At 39.1% G+C, this 24,601-nt stretch overlaps 2 protein-coding genes across 7 annotated transcripts in view; one reads left to right on the forward strand and one right to left on the reverse strand.

Moving 5' to 3' along the window:
- Window positions 1-544, reverse strand: part of RNF170 (ring finger protein 170) — a 28,182-nt gene extending 27,638 nt beyond the window's left edge. For 3 of the 5 annotated variants that reach the window (XM_019649271.1, XM_019649274.1, XM_019649269.1), the window contains exon 1: window positions 345-544. The gene's annotated coding sequence lies outside the window, so the exon portion shown is untranslated. The other 2 variants (XM_019649273.1, XM_019649270.1) reach the window with 1 other exon arrangement.
- A 135-nt stretch (window positions 545-679) lies between these two features.
- HOOK3 (hook microtubule tethering protein 3) overlaps window positions 680-24,601 on the forward strand; it is a 92,416-nt gene continuing 68,494 nt past the window's right edge. For both annotated transcript variants that reach the window (XM_019649265.1, XM_019649266.1), the window contains exons 1-6: window positions 680-968; window positions 7,017-7,102; window positions 13,902-13,974; window positions 15,591-15,641; window positions 18,805-18,937; window positions 22,831-22,898. In XM_019649265.1, the coding sequence (XP_019504810.1) occupies window positions 912-968; window positions 7,017-7,102; window positions 13,902-13,974; window positions 15,591-15,641; window positions 18,805-18,937; window positions 22,831-22,898 (468 nt within the window). In that variant the 5' untranslated portion in view covers window positions 680-911. The remainder of the gene's footprint in view (window positions 969-7,016; window positions 7,103-13,901; window positions 13,975-15,590; window positions 15,642-18,804; window positions 18,938-22,830; window positions 22,899-24,601) is intronic.

Below are 24,601 nucleotides of genomic sequence, written 5' to 3' on the forward strand. Positions count from 1 at the left end.
CGAGGCTCCACGCGTCCCAAGAAGGATCGGCGGCTCTCCTCACCGCTGGCAAGTCCACCTAGAACCTCCGAGACGCCCGCCACTTCGGCCCTTCCACCGTCTCCGGGGGATTCCAAACCGGACCGGGCGACTCTGGGGCTTAGCCCCCGGCTTCCTGAAGGAAGGCGAAGCCCTGGGGTCCGCGGCAGAGACTCCCCCGCCCTGAGGAGGCTCCGCAGCCCTGAGGCGACCCCTGGGTCATGCTGCCCACGCCGAGACCTGCCCGCAGCTCTGTGGGCCCAGAGCCGGGTGGGCGTGGCTGGCCGCGGCCCTGCTGCTCGGATGGGTGGGAAGGGGGCGCGTACCTCTCCACCGCAGAGGATACCTCGCCAACTCCCGGTGACTGAGAATAGAGATTATTTCCGGGGGCTGCCCCCGCCACCCTACCAGGCAACCACTAGCAGTCTCCTTTCTATTTTGGAGTCCGGGCACAGGCGCACGCGCACTGCCGCGCTTCCGTGAGGACGCGCGCGGAGGACCCTCCGCCGGGGCCCGGCGCGCGCGCGCCGAGACACGCAGGGGCTGGCGTCGGGGCGCGCGCAGCGGGGAGGCGGGCCGGCCGGAGCGCGACTGCGCGCAGTGGCCCGTCGGCTGAGGCTGTGGTCAGGGCTGGGGGCGGGGACGCGGGGCTGCGGGCGTGGTCGGGGGCGCGCGCGAGAGGCGCGCGTCCCGAGTGAAAGGAGAAGGAGGGGTGCAGGGGGTGACGGTGCGGGAGCCGCTGCCAGCGCGGAACGAGAGCCGGCGGCCTGGGCCCGAGGACAAGGTGGGCCAGAGGCCAGATCGGCTGCCCGGACCCTTCGACGCGGCCCCGGCCTGAGCGGCAGCGGTTTCTGGCGAGGTGGGGAGGCGCTGCCAAGCCCCAGCAGGGGAAGATGTTCAACGTGGAGTCGGCGGAACGGGTGGAACTGTGCGAGAGCCTTCTCACTTGGGTATGTGATGACTGGCGGGTCGGGGGAAGACCCCCTCCCCCAGGCCGCTTTTCCGGGATCCCCCCATGCTCCTTGCGGGGGGCGAGCGCTGAGGGCAGCGGTGCCGTCACATCCGGGCCCTGGGGCGGGCGGAGCCGCGGGGACGCTGGTGCGGGCCGCGTCTACACCCGCGGCCGGGCGGGGGTCGGTAGGGAGTGGCGTGGCGCGGGAGGTTCGGCCCAGGGTCAGAGGGAGACTTGCCGGGCTTAGGAGTTGGCAGGGTGGAGGCTAATGATGGGGTGCAGGCGGCACTGTAATTAGGATTGTTTGCCGCTGGTGAGGCGCTGGCGCTTCACTCTCGCGCTCCCAGGGACACCGAAGCGTTGCTTCTCTCGGCGCCCGGGGCAGCCGATGGAGGCACTCGGGACCCCTGGTTACCACGCTCCTCGCCTTTGTTGTAACGTTCAGGAGGATGGAGCGCAGCCACTTTAGGGGCGAGCCGGCCCACTGGAAAAGGAGAAGTACTTTTAAGGGAGGATGGGAAAAATACGGAAACGCATCCAGATACAGTATTTAAAATGCGAGATGTACTTTAGCAATTAGGAAGCAAGCGGTGTGGTTGTTAAAGGTAGTAGAGATAAAAACAAATCTGGAAAGTATTTGGGAATCAGTAATGGAACTCGACATTTCAGGGGCAACATTGTGGGGATTCTAATTTTAAATTAGTAAACCCTTATTAAAATTCTCACGTTTTAAAGTAAGTATGTGTTCGATTCTAATGCCAGCAATCGTGCCTTTTGTAGCCTCTTCAAGAGCTGGACCTAAAACCCATGCTTGTGTGTTTCTCAAACTGTGGTGTCAGTTCCTGGTGTGTGTGTGTGTGTGTGTGTGTGTGTGTGTGTGTGTGTGTGTGTGTGTGTGTGTGTGTGTGTGTGTGTGTGTGTGTGTAGGTAGGCCTTCAGAGCTACGGGATAAACCTAGTTTTACTAATTGCTAAAATGTTAAATACTATTTCTAGACCAAAACAGTAAGTAGTGTATTTATGGAGGTGATTACTGCACTTGTATTGATGTGAAAGGTAAAACACAAATGTCAAATTCTTTTAGTGGTGTCTTGGGTTATAAGTTCAGGTCCCTGGAGTGTAGATGTTACTCTCCTGTGTGGGGGCACTTTTGGATGGTGCATTGCCTTAGGTTGGTTGTAACAAATGCAATGAAAACAGCCTGAGATTTTCATAATTTGGCTTGTCACTAATCAAATTATGTCTTCTGAAACAATACGTACAATGGCAGAGCTTGATAATATTAACTTTTGTATTAGGCCATTCTTGGGATTTTAGATTGTTCGCAATATTAATATGCAGCTTACAACTGTAATGGGTTCCAACTTCAGGAGGGGAGATGAGTTTCACTGCTGTTTTTAAGAGGAGAGAAAAAACTGATAAGCTTCACAATGTGGCCAAGGTTTGACTAGGGAGAAGAGAGATAAAAGAAAGAATTACCACATTCTTTGATACTGGGGAAGGAATAGGTTTGGCAGAGGTTGTAAACAGAAGATTGAGGATCTTAAGATGTGCTTTTTTGAGTCTGTACAAAGTAGTCCCTCTCAATGCTAGAAAAAGAGGCAAGAGGGCAAAGATGAGGAAGCTAATTGAATAGGAAGTAGGGCTACATTGTTTAAAGTCGAGAAAGACAAGTCAGGGGAACAAAGAGATGTATTTGAAAGCCACCTGCAAAAAGATGGTAGTGCAGCTGAGTGAGAAATGCGAATAAAACATTGAAGAAGAGTCATAGAGGGAAGTTTGAACAGAAGTATACACACTATGAGAGCATCCAGTTAGAATCTGGTAAAATGTCAAAACAGGTAATCCAGGTTATCAGCTGTAGAGAGAAGTCAAGGAATATGGTTTTGTAGAAAAAGCTTTTTAAAATGTTACTACTGGAGGGCTCATCTGGGAAAATTTCTGGAGAAGATAACAGATTATCAGGAACAAAACTGGAGAGCAGGGTCCACACAAAGATGTATAATTCTAAGATTTAGAAACATTTTAAAACATTGTATATTGAAATATTTCAAAATAAAGTTGAGTTTAAATGCTGGGTTTATTCTTTTAGTTGTCATTATAAAAAGCAGAGTAAATGTTTATGTGGAAAATGATTGAGGTAGCTGAAAATGTACATTCAGTCTCATAGCTCCCCTCATAACTGGAGGCCAGTTTAATGCTAAACACAATTCCAAAACCAAATGGAAGGGGGAAATGTATACAATACACTCCAAAGAAATGACACGCATTTAGAATAACTTCTCTATCTTACATCAACTTCTAGCTAACTTGGTTGTGTGGCTCCTTTACAACCAACAGGTTAGAGGGTAACTGCAGTGCTCAGCAAAATACAGACAGCTGTCAGTAACAGAGAAGACACAAGAACTCAAAGTTCAGTTTGGGTGATTTCAGTCTGTGAACTGACAACCTTAGATACTTCAAGAGCCTCTATGTTCAATTATTGCAGATCTTAATTTTGATCCTGAATCTCAAAAGTTTTCTCTAAATAGCATTTAGTTTGAGGTAAGAGGTATATAGTACATTTTAGAAATTCTTCCACTAGAAATGGTAAAAATAATAGAAGCTCAGACACTTAAAAGGTGACTGTTAGAATTCATTTCTGTAAAACCATCTCTTTGCCCCAAGTACTGGATAAATTGCTGTTGTATCAGAGAGTTTACTAGCCCAAGAACTAAATGTTTCAAATTTTTGTTGGAAGAGGAATGCTCATGAAAAGACAAAGTATCATCCTACCAATGGAAAACATCTTAAGCTGAAATTCCAAATCAAAGTTTATGCAGCAAGCAAGTTCAGCAGGACATGCTTGAAAATTTCCACTCTACCTCCTCTCCCCACCCTCTGAGTCAAAATGTATTCTTACCTGTTAGAAAAATCTGCCCTGCCTATTATACCTGTCAAGCCTATTTCTTGAGCTGTACATAAAAAATTGCTCTTTCATAGGTTTTAGAGACCAAAACCCAGAAAGAATCAGAAATGCTACCAGTTAATGGCAGGAAGCTAAGTGGAAAAAGAATCATCGCATAGGCTCAGTGCATTTCTTCTGGGAAACCCAGAAACATTAACATATCCTTATAAATGCACACTTGTGTGTAAAATTAGAGAGGGTATAATTTTTATGATGGTATTTTCCCCATTTTATTCTCTCTGCTCTGCCTAACTCCATTCTACCAACAATTTTTGTCCACTAGTGAAGGAATAAGGAAATCAGATGTACTAAAGTTAACGCACATATTTTTTTAAAGCTTTAATTTTCTTTTTAAATTAAGGGCCACTGTAATATGGTAGTTAAGAGTTCTGAAATCAGACCACCTGGGTTTAAATCCTGATTTTTGTTTCATAGTAACTGTGGGTGACTTTGGACAAGTAACTTCACCTCTGTGTTTCGATTGCATTCAGTTTAATACTAAGAAGTGGCTCTTACGCATTAGTATTGATCACCATCATTGGAAGGCTCATTGAGACCCTGAATGCTAGGCCCCATATATCCAGAGTTTATAATTCAGTAGATCTGGATTGGGGTCTGAGATTCCGCATTTCCAATAAGTTTGCAGGTGGTGATGCTGTTGTTAGTGGCTTGGGGACCACACTTGGAGAACAACCACTCTACAGCAGGGTTTGTTAATTGTTAACCTTAGCATTATTGATATTTTGGGCTGGATAATTCTTTGTTGTGGGCCCTGCCTTGTGCATTGTAGAACATTTAATAGTAGCGTCCCTGGGCTGGCCGAGTGGCACGTTTAAGAGCTGGCTTGGGACACCAGCTCTGAGCAGCAGGGCCCCAGTTCGGATCCCCCACGAGGGCCAGTGACACTGCCCTCTACAGCTAAGATGGTGAGCAGCAGCTTGACCTGGAGCTGGGCTGCTATGAGTCGCCGGCAACAGCGTAGGCTGCAGCCCCTGCTGCAGTGGGCTGCCATAAGCTACTGTGTGTAGCCAGCAGCCAGTGTGAGCGGCCGGCAGCCAGCATGAGCTGCCAAGAGCTGCAGTGAGTGGCTGTCCAGTGGCCAGCAATCGATCTGCCTCACCTGGGAAGAGCGCAATGATGATACCAACATGGGCCAGTGAAGAAACGTCCTCCACAACTAGACTAAAGAACAAAAGAACAGCAACTTGTCTGTTCCCGTTCCCCTGATTCCCCAGCACTGTTCCCCTCCCCTAATTCCCCAATAAAAAAAATTTTAAAAAACCAAAACATAGTAGCATCCCTGACTTCTACCTACTAGATGCCAGGAGACCCGCCCACTTGTAACAACCAAAAATGTCTCGTAGGGAGCAAAATTGCCCCTGGTTAAGAACCACTGCTCAACAAATACTAATTCCAGGTGATCTCATGCTTTACTCTTCTCATGCTTTTGTGGAGGATGGCTATGTGGAGGTTTGGTGGTATTAACAGAGCTTGTTGAAATTAAAAGAGAGGTTATGGGGCCAGCCGAGTGGCTCCGTTGATTAAGAGCTTGCTCAGGAGTGCGAGCTCTGAGCAGCAGGGTCGCTGGTTCAATTCCTGGCCCGAGCTGAGCTGCTGCTGAGCTGCTGCTGAGCTGCCAACAGGTGGCAGGGTGGCTCAGCTATAAAAAAAAAGAGAGAGAGAGGTTATGACCCTTTAGGTTGAATTTCATGCCTTAATGTAGTTAGGTGCCATTATCTTTAAATTTTATTGTTCTGCTATCCTGAAATGTCCTGTAGATACATAACCCAATCAATGAAAATGTGTGTGAAGACAGATGGTCACCTGAGCATTAGTTCCAATATTTTTTTCATTGTCACTACCTAGCTTGACCTCATTTGTGTTAATACATAAACCTACTAAAATAAGTATGTATCCCTGCCTCTTTCCCACCATTCCTTTCTTTATACTGCAGCCAGCATGACCTTTATATAATGCAGATCTCATGGCCTCACTCTCCTGCTTACTCCACACTACTCTTAGTCCTAACATGGGTTCTGAGGTTTGCACAGTAGTGCTTCCTCTTTAACCCTATCTTCCACCATGTTACTCTTTTCCCTGTTCCATCTCTTCCTCCAATTCCCACCCCCACCAAATCCATACCAAGCAGCTTTTCATTCCTAGATTTGCATCCCACTCTCACTTCTAATCATTGTGCTTGCTGTTTACATTTCCTATAATACTCTTTCATTTTACTAACTTATAAGCTGTGGGATCAGGGCCTGCATCTGTCTTACCTCAGTTATTTCTTTCTTTCTAAGTCCTGGTTGCACTGCTGGGTAAAATCATTGCTGGCTCAACTGTGTTATCTTACAGAAATAATTTCTATTATTTCTCGGCCACATCATGTTGACCCAGTACAAAGTTAGTTCTAATTCAGGATACATTTAAAATCAAAATGAATCAAGTATCTAACCTAACCGTGATGTGACTTCTACATCTGTATAGATAATTTGGCTCTCTGTAAAAGAAATCTCAACGGGGCCAGGCTTAAACAAAAGAGTTATCTCACATAACAGGAAGCTTCAAGGTTTTCTAATTCAGTGGCTCGGTTTTGGCCTCAAGGACTTAGTTTTTCTATTCCTCTTTTCTGCATTCCGCTGCATTTGACCTCATCTTAAGATGGATGCCCTTAAGTCATAAGAGGACTGCTAGTGGCAATTGAAGCAGCATACTTATTCACGTGGAGAGGAGATTGGCTCTTTCTTCCCAGAAGTTCAAATGAGCATCCCCTTGCATCTCTTTGGTCCAGACTGTCTTTGCCCTGTGCACCCTTGAGGCATCACTGGGAGCGGGGATGAAGGTACCAAGACCTCCTTAGACTCATCGTCTGTGAGGAGAGTGGATGCTGGGACGTTACCCAGTGTCCTCCACAATTTCTGTTTTGCCAAAGGGAAAAAATTACAGTAATAACCTGCAGGAAATTTCCCATCAGGGAAAAGATTTCCAACTCTTCTGCTTTTTAAAATTTACTACAACTCCCAAGATGAGGTACTGACCAAAAAGAAGCCTAAGAAATTTTCTATATAGTTAATAACCATGGAACCTTTTTTCCTCTCAGATACAGACATTTAATGTAGATGCGCCATGCCAGACCGTGGAAGATTTAACGAATGGGGTTGTGATGGCCCAGGTTCTTCAAAAAATGTAAGAATAAATTGTTTTATCTTTTTATATGTTCCTATACATTATTTACTAGGTGGAAAACATGGACAAAACATAAAGTGCTTACAGGAAACTCATGTTGCATATAAAATAAGAACTGTAAGCTGCAGCGTTGATTTTGGTGGCATGTACTTGTTCAGGTGCAGATGAACTGGGCTGCAAGTTTAATCAGGGCTAGAGTAGTTATACTCCTCCAGTGGTTTTAACAGAATTGTTTCTTCTTGTGTTTTTCAGCTTAAGCTTGGCAGAAATTTTCATGTTAGTGACCAGATTTTGCCACTGTAGAAGAATCTAAGAGGCTTATTCCTAGTAGTAATGCTGAAATGTAACAGTGAGGCCTTCCCCAACTACCCATATAAAATAAGCACCAGTCACACCCCTGTGCTCTGTATCTTTTTTAACCGTTTGTGTTATTCTCCAAAGTATGTTAACACCATCTGATATACCATATATTTGTTATCTGCTGCACACCCCTCCACACACCCACACACACACAATGTAAGCTCCACATAGAGGCAATATATTTGTTTTGTTCATTGTCATGTCCTAGCACTTAGGGCACTGTCCAGTATTTGGTGAACCATATGAAAAATTACCTTTTTTATAGATAAAAAATGGTCACATGTCAGCAATTTCTCTTGGTTCAGTCTGCATCATGGTTGCTAATATTCACTAAAGGATGAAGGGAATGAGATATTTGTTTGGGATACATAAAACATACCTGATTCTTTCCTTCTAAGTACTTTGAAAATATAATAGTATGGCTGTCTTCAACTTTTGACCTAGAAATTTTTCAAATAAAGGATTAGCTTTGACATGATTTGGGGGATACTTTTGTCTTTTAAAGCCCTGAACACTTGTCAGTCTGATGATACTTAAAGATTTACATATGACTAGCTAGGATTTCCTGCAGTTCTCATTAAATGAATTCTTGCTGTTGCTCACCTTGCAGTAAGCTGTATACAATTGCCCATCTGAGAAGCAGCTCAAAAGCCTGCATTTCAGAGAATCCGCTTGTGTGCCTTTAGAACTGGGGACTCATGCTTGAAAAGTATAGTTTGTTATCGCTTTCTTCTGTAACTTATATGATACATCTCTCCAAATATATGTATAGGCACACAGACTTTTTGATGGAGCTCGAGAAGGTACATTTGAAACCTGACCAGAGTGATCTTGTGATTTTCATGGTCACGTCTGAGTGGTTCCTTAATAATGTTTAGCCTTTGAATGGCCTAGAGAGTTTCACTGAAGTTCTTAGTAAAAGTTATTTGTGGGTACATGGGCCTAGCTAAGAGAGCTTTCAAGGTATGTGTCAGTAAATGAATTTTTTGCTTAAATTAGTTGGGGTAGAATTTCTCTCACTAGCAGAAACCAGAAGAAAGACTGTATTATTTTTACCAAATCAAGATCATAGCATACATTATGTTCTGCAGAATGGTTATTTTAACTTACCAAACTCTTGTGGGCATATTTTTCATCAGTACTTAGATTTTTACCTTTTCCCCCCCCAAAATGACTTCCTTCCTTTTGTTGAGGTATATAACACATACAGACAAGCATATGAAAAAAAGTGATGAATTTATGTGTGTGTGTATGTATGTATATATGTGTGTATACACACATCCATATAACCACCACCCATTGAAATATATGACATTTCCAGCCTGAGGATGGAACCCGAGATGGTTCCTTCCATGCCCCTTTCTATTCAGTACCCCTTGCTTCAAAGATGATTTTACTTCTACAACATTAATTAGTTTTTCCTGTTCTTGAACATCTTATAAATGGAATCATACAGTATGTACTCTTTTTGGGTCTGACTTCTTTCACTCAACATAATGTCTCTAGGATTCACTCATATTGTTGTATGTCATCTATTTTAAATAATTGTGTAATATATACAACTTCAGGGAAGTTCAATTCCTCATTTGCATTTGATATTTATTGAATGGCTACTTTGTTTTTAGTACTAGTGTTTCAAGGGTAAGCCACAACCCACAGGGTAATTTACCTTCAGAGAGTTTATATCCTGGGGAAAAACAAATTTTAAATAACTACAAAACAAAATCGCTACTGTAACAAGTTCTGCAGAGGAGAAGTACACAGTGTTATGAAAGTTTGTCAGTAGCATATTTAACTTAGTCAAGGAAGTCATGAACATTTTACCTGAGTAAATCAAGTTAGAATAAATCTGCAAGATGATCGGGAACAGATTTCTCAGCAGAGAGAACAGCATATGCATAGGCCATATAGGCTGATGGAATATGGTGAGCACTACCATAGAAAGAAAGATGGTTTGAGTGGCTAAAGCAGAGAGGAGGACCATGGTACAAAATGCGGATCGAAAGGTAGATGGAGCCAGACCATGTAGGGCTTTGTGTCTTCATCCCAACGGCTATGAAAAGCAATTGAGAAGTTTTCAGAGGGGAGGAGAGGGCATTAACACAGTTAGATTTAAATTTAGAAAATATTCTGCCTTCAGGTATAAAATGAACTGGAAAAATTAATGATGAGGGATGATCAATTGGAAAGAAATTTGTAGTAACTCAGGAGGGAAAAAATGGTACTTTGGGCTAGGAGGTGGCAAAGTTGATGAAGGTTAGGTGGATGGACTCAAAATGGTATAGAAAATCAAATTTGGATGATTGACATGGGTAGTTAGTAAAAGGGAGGTATCGAAATTGACTTTTAAGTTTCTAAAGCAAATACACAGAAGAGGATGCAAACCACCGATGTGGGGACACTGAAGGGTGATCTGCTATGGAGAAGTGCCGGGTGTATTATGAGTTGAGTTTGGGAGACATTGAATTTGAGTGGTGTTAAGACATAACAGAACATGCCAAGTTAGCAGTTGACACAGGTCTGGAGTTCAGAAGAGGAGTCCAAACTGGAAATATTAGTTTGGGTATTTCTTAATTGAAGCCCTAAGTGTGGATTAAATCACTTAAGGAAGAGTGTAGGGTAAGATGAAAAAAGTGCCTGAGCCTTGAAGAACTTCAGCATTGTTGGTTAAAACATCAACTAGCAGAAGGACTAGAGAGGTATGAGGAAAGCCAGTAGGGTATGGGTGCCAGAAGAGAGTTTTACTGGAAATAGCAAATTTTTTCATTTTGTCTGAGTTGACAAGTGAAAAAGTGTACCTTTTTATAGTTTTAGTAGACATTGTATCACATAAGACTGGATCTAAGTAAGCTTATTGTTAGTATAATTTATTTTTCTCTCTAGTCTTTTTAGTCATTTTATGTTCATCTGCTTTCCACCTTTCTAAATTTTGTTGCTGTTGTCTTTTTCTCTTTTTTTTATGTCCTCCCACTTTTTTTTTTTTAATTAGTAAACTTTGTTTTTTAGAGCAGTTTTAGTTTCACAGCAAAATTGGGTAGAAAAGAATTTCAGTATGGAATGATGAAAAAGTTTTGGAGGTGGTAGTGGTGATGGTTTCACAACAATGTGAATGAATATACTTAAAGCCACTGAGTTGTACACTTAAAAATGGTTTAAATGATAAATTTTGTTATGTATATTTTACTACAATAAAAGTTTTAAAAGTTGAGCAAAAAGTATGGCAGTTCCCATATATATAGTCCCTGCCTCACCACACACACAGCGGTCTCACTATCAGCATCCCACGCCACATTTGCTACATTTGCTACATTAAAACATCATTATCACCCAAAGTCCCGAACTTAAAGTTAACTCTGTGACATTTCATAGGTTTTGACAAATATACAATATAATGATGTGTATCACCATTATAATATTATGCAGAATAGTTTTACCACCCTAAAAATCCCATTGCTCTGCCTGGTCATCCCTCCCTTCCTAGGCATCCCTCCCTGGCAATCAGCTATCTTTTTACTGTTTGCAAAGCTTTGCCTTTTGCAGAATGTTATGTAGTTGGAATCATACAGCATGTGTAGCCTTTTTCAGATTGGCTTTGTTAAACAAACATTTTAACTTCCACAGCTGAAAGTCTTTTTAAAATAAAGGGTTTATTAGACCATTGCTAGCAAAAAAAAGGAGACTGGTCTTGGGGCATGGAGTCTAAACCACCAGCAGCGTGACTAGGTAGAAGGGACAAGGCTTTAGTCCCAGAATTTTGAAAGTATTTTTATACAAGTAGGGAAGAGAATGGTGTAAGCCACTCAGAAAGAGTTTACCTTAGTTATAGACAGGGGATGAGAGAAGGTGAAGCAGATGTTTTCTGGGATAGGTGTAAAGCTTATGTGTAAACAAGAAGTGGAGGCTCCTGGGGTCCTGGGGTTCAGGGTTCCACCCTGGCTATTCTCTCTTTTTAGAAATAGCCACCTGGAAGTTAATTTAGTAATTCCAACCTACACTAGCGAGTGTGAGCCGTCTATTACTGGTTTTGCACCACAGTTGTTAACTGATTAACCCCTTTTTGTCTCTTCCTCCCACCATCCAGCCTACTTTAATTTAATTTAGGACACCCCAGAGTTTTCTCCTTGACAGCATCTATCGCTTAGCAATATTGCATTTAAGGTTCTTTCATGTCTTTTTGTGGCTAGATAGCTCATTTCTTTTTAGCGCTTCCCACCCTCCTTTTTTCCCCCACAGCTTTATTGAGATAAAATTGACATACAATAAATTGCACATTTTTAAAGCATAGAATTTGATAAATTTTTATCTGTGATGCCCATGAGATTTATCACCACAGTCAGGATAATGAACATATCAGTTACTTCACAAAGTTTCTCCAGTCCCTCCTTTCTGCCACCCCTTTCTCATCCTCAGGCAACTGATGTGCTTTCTGTCACTATAGATTAATTTGTGTTTTCTAGAAATTTATATAAGTGGACTCACACAGTATGTTTTCCTTTTTGAGGGAAAGGGTGTGGCTTCTTTCATGCAGCACAATTATTCTGATACTCGTTCATGTTGTTGCCCATATAGGTCATACATATTCCGTTGTATGGCTATTGCATGACCTGTTCATCTATTCATATCTACTGATGAACATCTGGGTTATTTTACTTTTGGGCTATTACAGATAAAGCTGCTATGAACATCAGCGTACAAATCTTTGTGTGGACATATGCTTTCGTTCCCCTTGAATATAGTTACTTTCCATTAAACATTTAATGGCAGGGAACCAAAATATTTTTTTAGATAATTAAAAGATCATTAGAAAATAGACCTAAGAAACAACATATGTATAAAAATATGAAGGTTTATTAGTAAAAATATCATACTAAGAAATGAAATCAAAATACAGTGTTTGGACCTCATCATAATTTGAGGGAAGTCAATAAGAATACTGCAGCGTTTAAATAATTTTAGCAGTAGAAATAAAATTTAACTTTTTGGTTTCTGTGAAGGCAACTGACTGTAGGCAAACAGTATATTTCTGGAATTATATTAAGGATATTAAGTGAATGGGCTTTTCTTTTAGCTTAAGCTATGACTGGTACATAAGTTACAGCCAAATATGACGTTACTGGAAAAAAATCTAAGGAAATGGTTTTGTAAGTTTCCTGGATTCCCCCCCCCCCCCCCCAGCAGTAGTCAGGACATAGTAAGCTATCTTTAGCTTCTTACTCATGAAGAACACTCCCAGTAAGATTAGCAGTTTGTTATTTACATACCTGTGTAGAACTACAATCTATTGAGATTTTGGAGAAAATTACTTTTATATTGTTTGATACTAACCTGAAAGCATCAATTAAGAGCTACCTAGAAAACATTGCTGAAATTGTAACTACTTATCAAAACATAGTTATGGCTAGATACCTGCATAGTGAGTCAAGGTTTATTACTAGGAAAAGTCACACCAACTATAAGAAGGCTGTAGACCTACTATTCTTGCTATGTTCTGCCCAAGTAGTAGATTAGAATCTTATTAAATTAATGTGCTGTCACTTTCCAAATGTATTTCAGTCTATATATATATATATATATATATATATATATATATATGGAGAACCTGCATTGTATCAGACATGAGATATTGGGCAGTACCGCAGTGAATGAGAACAGAGAGACATAGGTATTCAATTGATGGTAGAAAACAGATAATTTCTTAGAGCACCAGTTTCAAAACCTTTAAAATGAGGATCATTTTGGGATAAAAAGTTTTTTTTCCTTTCTAGTGTATATGGAAGTTTGGGAGGTTTTCCTAAGAAAAATAACCACAAATATATTCAGGTTCTATCCTTATTTCAATTTGTCCACACCAATGTTATCTTAGTTTTTAAGCCTTTTGCAAACAGAAATGGTGCCCAGCTTTGTCTAATGCCTAGTATTATAGCTGAGAAAACAGCTTTTCAGTTTTATGTTATTTAAAGAAATTAAAATTTTAGAAACAATATTTGAAGTACTAAGTGATGGTGATCATTGAAATATTAACTGAAAAGTTTATATTAACTTTCATAAAATATTTCTTTTGTCTATTTAAAATTGTGTTGTTGATTTGGACTTTTTTGATATTACTGTGGTATCTACAAGTTATGTTAATTCCAGTTAGTATATTTATCTGTAATTTGTTTTTAAAATATATTAGCTGTTACTGTTTTTCACCTTTTAGTTTGTTTTTTGATAAAGTATAAATGTTTTTTAATGAGCTGATAACAGTCAAGTTGATTTTCAAGAAATCTATAATTGCATCCAGTCCCATGTACTGAGTTATTTAGTGGCTAAAATGTGGCAAGTATATTTTTATGTTGCAGTTAAGTGATGTTACGGAATAGGTTTCAATTTTCTTTGTTTTGATTTTTTAGCTTGATAGCTACCTGATCTTAATATGCTAGCTTTTTCTTATTTGTAGAGATCCTGCATATTTTGATGAAAATTGGCTAAACAGAATCAAAACTGAAGTGGGAGATAATTGGAGGCTAAAGGTATTTTCTTTTTATTTTTCCATCCGTAAAGTAATCTTTACTTGTGTGTATATATGGTATGTGTTAATTTTTGGTCAGATGTGTCCAGTGAGCTTTAGAAACTTAAGTAGTCTTTAGTGAAATAATCTGGAATTAAGGATTGGAGGTAACCTGAAATTGCTCACCAAGATACAATGTAAATTAGTAAAACATAGTGACTGGGGGCATGGACTCCAAAGCCAGAGTGTCTGTGTCCACATCCACTCTACCATTTACTATCTGTGGGAAAGTCTCTTAGCCGTTCTGTGCCTCAGATTCCCCTTTGTGAAACAAGGATTGTAATAGGATCCACCTCATGGAAATAAATGAGTTAATGTATATATGCAATGTACTTAGGATAGCGCATGGCATATTTAATCTTAGTTGTTAGTGTTATTAAAAATAAGAAAATATTGGGAAATAAACTACCATTTTAAATGAACACATTGATTTTTAAGTCATTCTAGTTTAAAATGTTAAAATATGAAAAAATGAACATACTAGAATAAAGGAAATAAAGTATATTGTCCATGTCTTCAAATTTTCCTAGAAGTCTAAACATGTTAGTTTATTTATGAGATTTTCTTTTTAAATAAAGTTTTCGGTTTCTTTTCTTTCTTAAAAATAAATATGTCTGATTAATCATTGGATCACACTGCTATGATTCAGCCTTTTTTATTTGATAGCCACTTCTACTGTCTTCTGTCCTAGGACATTTTCAGGTACTAACATTGGCTAGAATAGGTGATCAACAGAATCATGTTATATACACATTTAACTTAACACAAATGCAACCATTGGTTTGGGTAAAAAAAAAAAAGTAGAGGAAAAAAAATGGCTTAGCAGTAAATAGTGCAGGTGATTCTGCCTATCATTTCACCCAGATGACAAATAGTCAGGGAGCCTATTCTCTTAAGTGAGTGTTGGGAGACATCTATAGGTTGGTCCCTCATCCTGTATGTTTCTAGGATTCTTCTTCTAGTACAAGTATATTGCAATGCTGAGTGTTCTCTAACATTTTGAGATATAATAGATTTTCTTTTTAACTTCATGGGCTCCTGAATATTTACTTTGGTGCTCAGCTGAAGAAACAGTCTTTCCTGCCATTGGAGGAATTTGGAGACATACTTTGTAGGTTATTTTAAGAGATTTCCAAGGGTAATTTTGACTATAATTTTTGCTTAATGCTTTTAACCTTATAACTTAAGCTCTATGTAAGATGCACCTCCACTTTTCTGGGGAAAACAGCACTGAACTCAATTCTTCATTGAGGATGGCACATTTTTTTTCTTTACCTTCAGAAAAACTGAATAATTTAATCTTACTATTAAGTCTTATCCATTTACCCTCGAATTTTTGTCAGTGGTCATAGCATTTAAAATTTAACATAATTGGAAACTTAATTTGTTATATAAATATCTTAGATCACATAAATTTAGTCATCTTTTTGATGAAGATAATTCAAATATTCTGTTGCATTTAATTTTTTATATTTATGATTAACTAGAATGATTAGTTGATTTAGAAATGTTTTATGTTAAACTATATTTTCATCTGAGTCTGCCTTTTACCCAGTTGTATTCTCTCTCTTTAAATAGATAAGCAATTTAAAGAAAATTTTAAAAGGAATCCTGGATTATAATCATGAGGTAAGGACTTTTTTTCTCATTTGGCTTGGCATTATTACTATAGGAGAGTTTAATTTTATAATATTTTACAATTGTTTCAAGTAAAGGAAAAATTACCTCAAAATTAATAAGCAGTTTATATTCCATTGTATAGTTTCTAGGATATTGGTTTGAACAACCAACTATTAGGTGGTTACTAGATGAATATCTTTTTTACTGTAAATGGATAATTTATAGATAAATACTAATTTATGTTAAATTTTACTTTCTGTTATCTATTAATTCTCTCACTTTACTTGTGAAGTTAATTTAGAGTCTATGCATTATTATAATCAACTCCCTTGCCTACTTCCTTTTTTTTTTTTTTTTTAATATGCAAGCAGGGTTTATTAGTGATACTTTCTCAGGGAAGAGAACAGGTTTAGCTGAGGTGGTGGGGAGAGAGAGAGAGAGAGAGAGAGAGAGAGAGAGAGCGCGCGCAGGAGAGAAAGGGGTTGAGAGCGAGGGCCTGAGAGTGTGAGGGCCAAAGAGCCCTACTTCTATTTTATTTCTTAGCAGACCCTCTCATCTCCCACCCCATCCCTTAATTAACTCAGTTTGTCCTCTGAGTCTGCATTAGAACAATCAAGACATCGCTGGGGAAAAGAAATCAGGCAGTGAAACTAGTGTTACTTTAAATTTCATGATCACAGGTATCAAATGGACACAACACCGCCTAGGAACCTATGTTATTGCCCTACTAGTTGTTTCTCCACAAGCTTACCTGCATTTATACCTACATCTATACTTACATCATCTGTCTTCACCATCTCAGTAAGTGACCCTACCATCCACCCTACTTACTGCTCAAGCCCCAAACCTACAAATCATCCTATAGTCCTTTTCTTCTTTTGATAACATTAGCAAAACCTATTAGTTAAACCTCCAAAATAAAGCTTTCTCCATCTATTGCCACCCTCCCCATACCAAGCCATCTTTAGCTCTTGCTTGGATTACTAGAGTAGTCTAGTTGATGACCCTATTTCATTCTTGCCTCTCTACAGTCTGTTCTCCACTCTAAAGCCAGGATGATTTTTTTTTTTTTAAAGAATTTTATTGGGGAGTTGGGGGGATGGGAACAGTGCTGGGGAATTGGGGGAAGGGGAACAGACAAGTTGCTGTCGTTTTGTTCTTCAGTCTAGTTGTGGAGGACGTTGCTNGAGGCAGTTGCTCGCTGGCCATTAAACGGCGGCTCATGGCAGCTCATGAAAGTGCATGCTAGCTGTCGGCTAGCCCCACTGCAGCCTACGCCATCGCCGGCGACTCACGGCAGCCCAGCTCTAGGTCGAGCTGTTGTTCGCCATCTTAGCTGTAGAGGGCGCAGCGTCACTGGCCCTCATGTGGGATCTGAAGTGGGGCTGTGCTGCCCAGAGCTGGCGTCCCAAGCCAACTCCTAACCAACGCGCCACTTGGCCAGCCCATTGAATAGATTTTTAAAGAGCAAATACATTGAAGTCTGTATCTGAGAAAATACATGCAATAAGAATCAGTTGGAGGAAAACAAAGCTAGAAAAAGGGAGAACAGTTAACAGCCTTAGTAATTATCCAGTGAAGAAGGATGGAAGCTCGAAGTAGATTATAGCAATCAGTGGCAGATTGAAAATTATCAGAACTTGAATCAGTCAGCTTGGTGAGGGATTGAATTTAGGAGGAGGACAGCTGGATAAAATTATGGTATTGAAGAAGAGCTTTTGTTAGATGGTAGACTTTTTTTTAAAGGCACATTCTATTTATGTCTTTATATTTTTATTGTGGTAAAATACATATAACATAAAATTTGTCATTAGTGACATTTTAGTACATTCATAATGCTGTGCAAACATTACCACTATTTGGTTCCAAAACTTTTCCATCATCACAGAAGGAAACCCTGTACCCATTAAACAGGCAGTCTTCATTTCCTCCTCCCTCCAGCCCCTGGCAACCAGTAACTAGCTTTCTGACTCTATGGATTTCCCTATTCTGGATAGTTCATTTAAATGGAATCATATGATATGTGCCCTTTTGTGTATGGCTTTTTTAATGTACATAATCTTTTCAAGGTTATGTTGTAGCATGCATCAATACTTTGTTCCTTTTTATGGCGGAATAATATTCCATTGTATGGATATACCACATTCTTTTTATATATTCAGTGGATGGACATTTGGGTTTTTCCCACCTTTTGGCTAGTGTGATTAATGCTGCTATGAACATGAATATACAGGTATTTTTTTACTTTTTTTTTTTTTTAAAGATTTTTATTGGGGAATTGGGGGGATGGGAACAGTGCTGGGGAATTGGGGAAAGGGGAACAGACAAGTNGCCACAGGGGCTGCAGCCTACGCCGTCGCCGGCGACTCATGGCAGCCCAGCTCCAGGTTGAGCTGTTGTTCAGCATCTTAGCTGTAGGGGGCAGTGTGGGATCCGAACCGGGACCCTCTGGCGTCCCAAGCCAGTTCTTAACCATCGCGTCACTCGGCCGGCCCAAGCCAGGATGATTTTTTAAAGTATAAATTTGATTATGTCGCTCTCTCCTCAAAGTCTTCCATGGTTTCCTACTGCATGAGAATCAAATACTTACTTTTTATTGTGAGGTACCAGGTACGGCATCGCTCCAACCGTTTACACTGTTGTACCCTAACCCGCAGCACTACAGCCACATTCATTCTGCTTCTGTACTTTTAGGATCTTCATTTTTCACTGTAGGGTTATTAGACAGAGACCTACACATTTGTTTGCATATAAGTCATTTCATTTGAGGCCACTCAGCTTCCTCATAAAAGAATCTTCCATTCTCCTTCCTGATACAGGTATCTTGCTGTCAGTATTTTGGAGTCAAATGGAGTGAAGGTGGCTAGGAGCAATCTTACTATTGGGGGCATGACCCTATATTTAATCTCTGCTCTTTCTGGTGACCCCTGGTTCAGAACCTCTCTGGCTCGACTTCAGAGAGTACATATCCAGTCTTTCTGGGGATGGTGGAGGGATCAATAGTACCTAGTTTCTTTGCTCAGTGTACAAAAATAGAAATTGGGAGTGAGACTGACATGACAGCTCTTTCCTTAACAGTGAATTTCTGTTAACTGACAATCTAGTATCAGTCAGATGCTTTATTTGGTCATATAAATATAAATGCAGTTCTAATCCTTTTATCCCCGTTCAGATTTTAGGACAGCAAATTAATGATTTTACCCTTCCTGATGTGAACCTTATTGGGGAGCATTCTGATGCTGCCGAACTGGGAAGGATGCTTCAGCTCATTTTAGGCTGTGCTGTGAACTGTGAACAGAAGCAAGGTAATTTATTTGAAGTTAGTGTATGCATTTAAAATAGTAAGATAAGTAATATATATAAAATATATTTAATAACGTATAAATTTGTATTTTGTTTATAAATATTTAATAATTTATAATATATATAAAAGTAACATATATTGTATATTTTATTTCTAAATCGCCAGTACAAACAATAACATCTTTTTAAGGCCACCCCCAGAGATCGTTTTCTCCCATTTTGCTACTAATTTATTGTCAAGCTTTAAAAGTTTTGCAAGTTGGAATAAATTTGATTGTGATGACACTCTTTCCCTTTCTGCAAGACTACATAATTCTTTGAGTAGATTATTTTTAACTAGACTGAATGTGATAAAATTGTTAATTGGACAAAGTCCAGCTAAATTAAATAATAATTAATATACTGGATTGAATCAGCTCTGGGAACTTAAAATTGGATATTTTAGATTACAAGTACAGAGGATTTACTGAACTCATGTGTTATGCTCGGGCTAGGAACACAGTGTCAGACAAAACAGGTATGGTACCTGCCCTTGTGGAACTTGTAGTTGAGTGGAGGGGATGGCAATAAATAATGCTACACAGAACTATCTAATCTGAGTAGCGGTGGGAGTGCTGTGAAGGTGAAGGGTAATAGGGGACAGTCTAGGTTTGGGTTAGGGAAGTTATTTACGCAAAGATATGGAGAATAATGGGTTAAGAGTAAGCTGAGTACTACAAACTGAATGTCAGAAAGACCTAGGTTACTTTTGAAGGATTAGAAAACTTAATTGGAGAATAGTGAGGAGGATAAAGGGAGATGAAACAGGAGAAAGGTAGACAGGGACTGTGCTAAATGATGACAACAAAGTATCTTGCTGTTATTTACATGACCTTTGAGGAAGATGGACTTTTTTTCTGCCCAGAAGTATTTTTCTTCTTTCTCCTGTCCTACCTTTGGTAATACAGACAGATTTTTATTAACTTGCTGTCTGTACTTTTTTGGTGTTCCAAGTTTAATAAGTCAACATTGTTTTTTCTTAAAGCTATGACTAGTTTTATTGGTCTCTGATTCAGGAATTTTTTCTATCAATATATTTATCTCTCTAGCCCCATTCCTTGTAGATTTTAACACACCATACTCTTACAGTTTTTAGCTTGTTTATTCCGTTTAACTCAAGGATTAAAATAGAGAATTTTCTACATTTGTGATTTTTGTATATTACTGAAATGTCTAACAAGTTTGTTGTCAAATATTTTAAGATTGGTATAAATAAGATTCAAGACACATTAAATTGCTAACTAGATGCTTTGATTTTAAAAGGTGGATGAAAAATTATTTAATGTAGTTCATTGAATTCAGATAATGGCTTCTTATGTATTTATTCTGTTAGGAGATTCATCACCTCTTGGGATTATCCTTAGTACATAAGGATCCTTGGAAGTATATAGCTGTTAAGATTTGGCTAATCATATTTATTAGAGGGTAGGAGTAGGAAACCAAAAGAATGTTACCTATATCCATATTCCTATGGAGAAGAAGACAATCACAATATTTATAGAACGTCTCATACAGACCAAGTGTTCTGTATAAAACCTAAATTCAGTTTTTCCCCTGAAATTGTATATAAATGATGAAAACTTTAAAACAGGATTTTAGCATCTCCTTATCCAGAGGGCATTCTCTGCTCTCAGGAACACAGTTGAGAGCTAAGAATGAAATTAAATGAATTTCTGAATTGTTAAGCATTACCCATCATCGCATATTTATGCTATGTAAGGCTTACTAAAGTGGCACTGCTAAACAGTGCCTGACCGACATTGGACAAGATACTCAGCCTGTTTTGTCATCTACAAAATGAAGATGCAAAATAGTTAGGAGGAGTAAATGAAATTGTCTGTGTTCCTTACTTTATTGTTTACTTAAGTGTCTTTTCTGCCTGGTACTCTACTAGGCACTGCCAGAACAAAAATGCTTTTTACAGATATATGAATTGCCCAAGATTTCTTGCTTGTAAAAGGCTAGGCAAGGACGAAAACCCTTCTCTCTTCCACATTTAAATTTGAAACTCTTTATACAAAACTGCTGTAAATTTTCAACCTAAAAGCTAAGTTTTCAGGATAAACTCCTTGACATGGCATACCTCATTCTCTAGCATTGCCTCATAGAGCTGCACTTAATAATCATATGTACTTGTATTTGGACTTCTAAGATTTATAAATTATTTTTATATTTTTTAAAAATGGTACATTAATGTAGTTCTCATCATCATTTTATCATTTGGCATTTTACGGTGTTCGCGGGGAAGGGCCTTGACGTGGCAACACCGCTTCTTAACTAACGCTTCCCCTCTCACACCTTACTAATAATTTCCTAACCTCCTTATTCCCACTGTTATTTTCTTCACTTCCAGTAGGCTGTCATGAAGTTTTCCTTCCCCATTATCAATGCCACTGCTTCTCTTCATGTTCACAGTCTTTATTTTGAGGGCTGTTTAGTCATTCTAGCTATGCCATTTTCTCCATAGCCTTGGATTTCTGTGTTTGGTACCTTTGAACAGAATATCTAAAAGCACTCCCTTGCATTCCAACACTCATAGGGTGCTCCTCATTAACAAACAAAACAAAAAATTGAGCTTAGACTAAAGGTCTTGGTTTTTTAAAACTAAATAGTGGTTAAGTTACAATATACTCCTACTATTGATCTAAAAACAATACCTTTGACTTAAGTGTGTTGTGTATATTTACATGTTTAACTGCATATTTGATTGGGTATAAAATATCTTTACAACAGTATTTCCTTTAAAAAATGTTTTGATTAACCAAAGGCCTTGGTGTTCACAACCAGAATGTCAGAATGTCAGAATTTAATAGTGCTGTCAAAATACTTCCTTTTTTTTTTTTTAACATGTTATAATACCTGCCAAGCAAAGGATTACAGCTTGGCGCTGCAGACATGAGTCTCTTGCCAAAAGGTCACTTTAACAGTTTCACAGTAGGACTCCTTCATATAATACTTGGAGTTCTGAGACAAGTTCTTGGTGTTTGTTTTTTGGATGTATGTCAGGTTGAGGATAAAATTTCCTAATTATTTTACCCTTTTCAATGTTTCTTATTAAAACATTTACCATATTTGTTGGAATCCAGCTGGTCTATTGATTGTTTTATGCTTAATGCCACTTTCATCATCCATTGTTGGATTTGAAAATAATGAAAACTACTTCCAGGGCTATTTCAGAAGGCAAGAATTATTTTTTTCAACTTTGTCAATACTGACAGCTAAGAGATCCTTCTTTTTTTTGACAGTGGTGAAGATCAGATTGATGAAGTTGGTACTTGAGCTCATTAGAGATGTGGGTCATTATTTTAAAGCCCAGGGTTATCCAGTATTTATTTAACTATGGTATCAGTTTCTAAGATTTTTCTTTCTTATAGTAGAAAATATTAAGATTGGCATCACACACAATTCAGTGCTTTGATGTCACATGAGAGTAAAGCACAAACTTTAAAGTTTTTTAACATGTAGCAAAGAATGATGTGACAGTACGCTTGATTTTTAGATTTTAAGAATGGTAATGTTTGTATGGAGTCTTTTCCACCCTGGAAAATGTTTTACCTTTTCTTTAGGCTTTACCATTTCTTTCCATTTACATTCCTGAGAGTCTGCTTTCCTGTGACCTTTAGCTGTAGCCACAACTTTATAAGGAATGGTTTGAGGTGGGTGTGGGTGATATATTAAAGATAAATACTGTGATTTTCAGTCTTTACCTATGACACATATGTTTATTCGTATATGAAATGCCTAGGAAGAATCAAAACACTGGAAACTACATATAAGAATTCATGAAGTATTAGCCTGTACTCCCTTGGCTATCTTTAACTTGAACAGTGACATTCCAGATTGTTCTTGTTTTCAGAGTACATCCAAGCCATTATGATGATGGAAGAATCTGTTCAACATGTTGTCATGACAGCCATTCAAGAGGTACGTTGGAGCTTTGTGCTTATAGTTTGTGAGAAATTAAAGGAGCAAGCATGAGTTTAAATAACAAGTAGAAATTTTAATATATTCTCATTTGAGAATTTTTCTTTATGCTTATGATATAGATTGCCTCATTTTTATTAAAGAAAATCATATTCATTTAAATCTTAAACATCTTACAGGTATAGATACTTAGTAACTATTCCCAATTTTTAAAAAATGCCTGAATGAACTAGAAATAGTAGACTAATTCCTAAAGCCATTATAAATCATTTCTGTCTTAAACTAGCAGCCTGTCTCCATTTTAACTATTGGTTTCTTGTTTGGCAGAAAATAGGTCTTTCACTCCAACCATACCCAAAGCAATTTTCTTTTTTTTTTTTTTTGAGATTTTATTGGGGAATTGAGGGAGGGGAACAGCATTGGGGAATCTGAAAAGTGAAACATACAAGTTCCTGTCCTTTTATTCTTCAGTCCAGTTGTGGAGGATGTCGCTTTACTGACACAAGTTGGTATTATCACTGCGCTCTTCCTGGGTGAGGCAGTTGCTTGCCGTCCATTGGACGGCCGCTCATGATGGCTCAAGGCAGCTCACAAAAGCTCACTCCAGCTGCCGGCCAGCCCCACTGCAGTCTATGCCGTTGCTGGCGACTCATGGCAGTCCAGTTCCAGTTCGAGCTGTTGTTCACCATCTTAGCTGTAGAGGGCGCAATGTCACTGGCCCTCTTGGGATCCAAACTGGGGCCCTGCTGCTCAGAGCTGGCATCCCAAGCCAACTCCTAACCAACGCGCCACTAGGCCGGCCCCCCAAAGCAATTTCTAGATGAATATTTTTATTGAAACTATGAGGGAAGAAAAATATCTTTTCCCTCTACACTTCCAAGTTCTCTGCTGGGGCCTTTGTAACAAAAGACAGATTAACAAAAGAAAAACATACAAATTTATTTAATATAAGCTTAAATGACACAAGAGCCTTCGTAAGGAAATGAAGACCAAAGAAGTATTTAAACTTGAGTGTTTTAATGCTAGGTTTGATGAAGAGTGGAGAATCATGGAAAAATGTGATAGGGCAAAAAAGGGTTTGAGCTAAGTGTAGCAAACTGGGGGGAACGGCAAGTCCTGTTTATTCATATTCCTTTCAGCATCGCTCTGTCTTCCAAAATAAGGATGCTCCTTTTCCTGAGTATAGGAAAGGCACCTCTCATGTGAGGGTCTTATGACTGCTTCAGGGGAAGTTCAGAAAATTCTTCCTGTGCCTGCTGTTTCTCAGATTCCTTCAGCTTGAAATATTTTATATGCCAAGGTGCCATATTTTGGGGTAGCATGTCCTGAACTCCAGCAGATGTAAAACATAAAACTATAAAAGTAAAGGCAAAATACAGACTAATAACTAGTTGATCTCAGGATATGAGAATGTTTTTAATCATGAAAGCAGTAGAAGAAAGCCTTAAGGGAACTAGAAAACTGTATAGGACATGAATATGCAATTAACAGAAAAAAATAGACAAAAAATGCTAAATGCAAATTAAGATAAAGCTTTTCTTTTTCTTTTTTTTTTTTAATTGGGGAATTGGGGGAGGGGAACAGACAAGTTGCTGTCGTTTTGTTCTTCAGTCTAGTTGTAGAGGACGTTGCTTTACTGACCCAAGTTGGCACCATCATTGCGCTCTTCCCGGGCGAGGCAGATCAGTTGCTGGGTTCTGGAC

Source organism: Hipposideros armiger, unplaced genomic scaffold (genome assembly GCF_001890085.2).
Source record: "Hipposideros armiger isolate ML-2016 unplaced genomic scaffold, ASM189008v1 scaffold_131, whole genome shotgun sequence".
NCBI classification, from domain to species: Eukaryota; Metazoa; Chordata; class Mammalia; order Chiroptera; family Hipposideridae; genus Hipposideros; species Hipposideros armiger.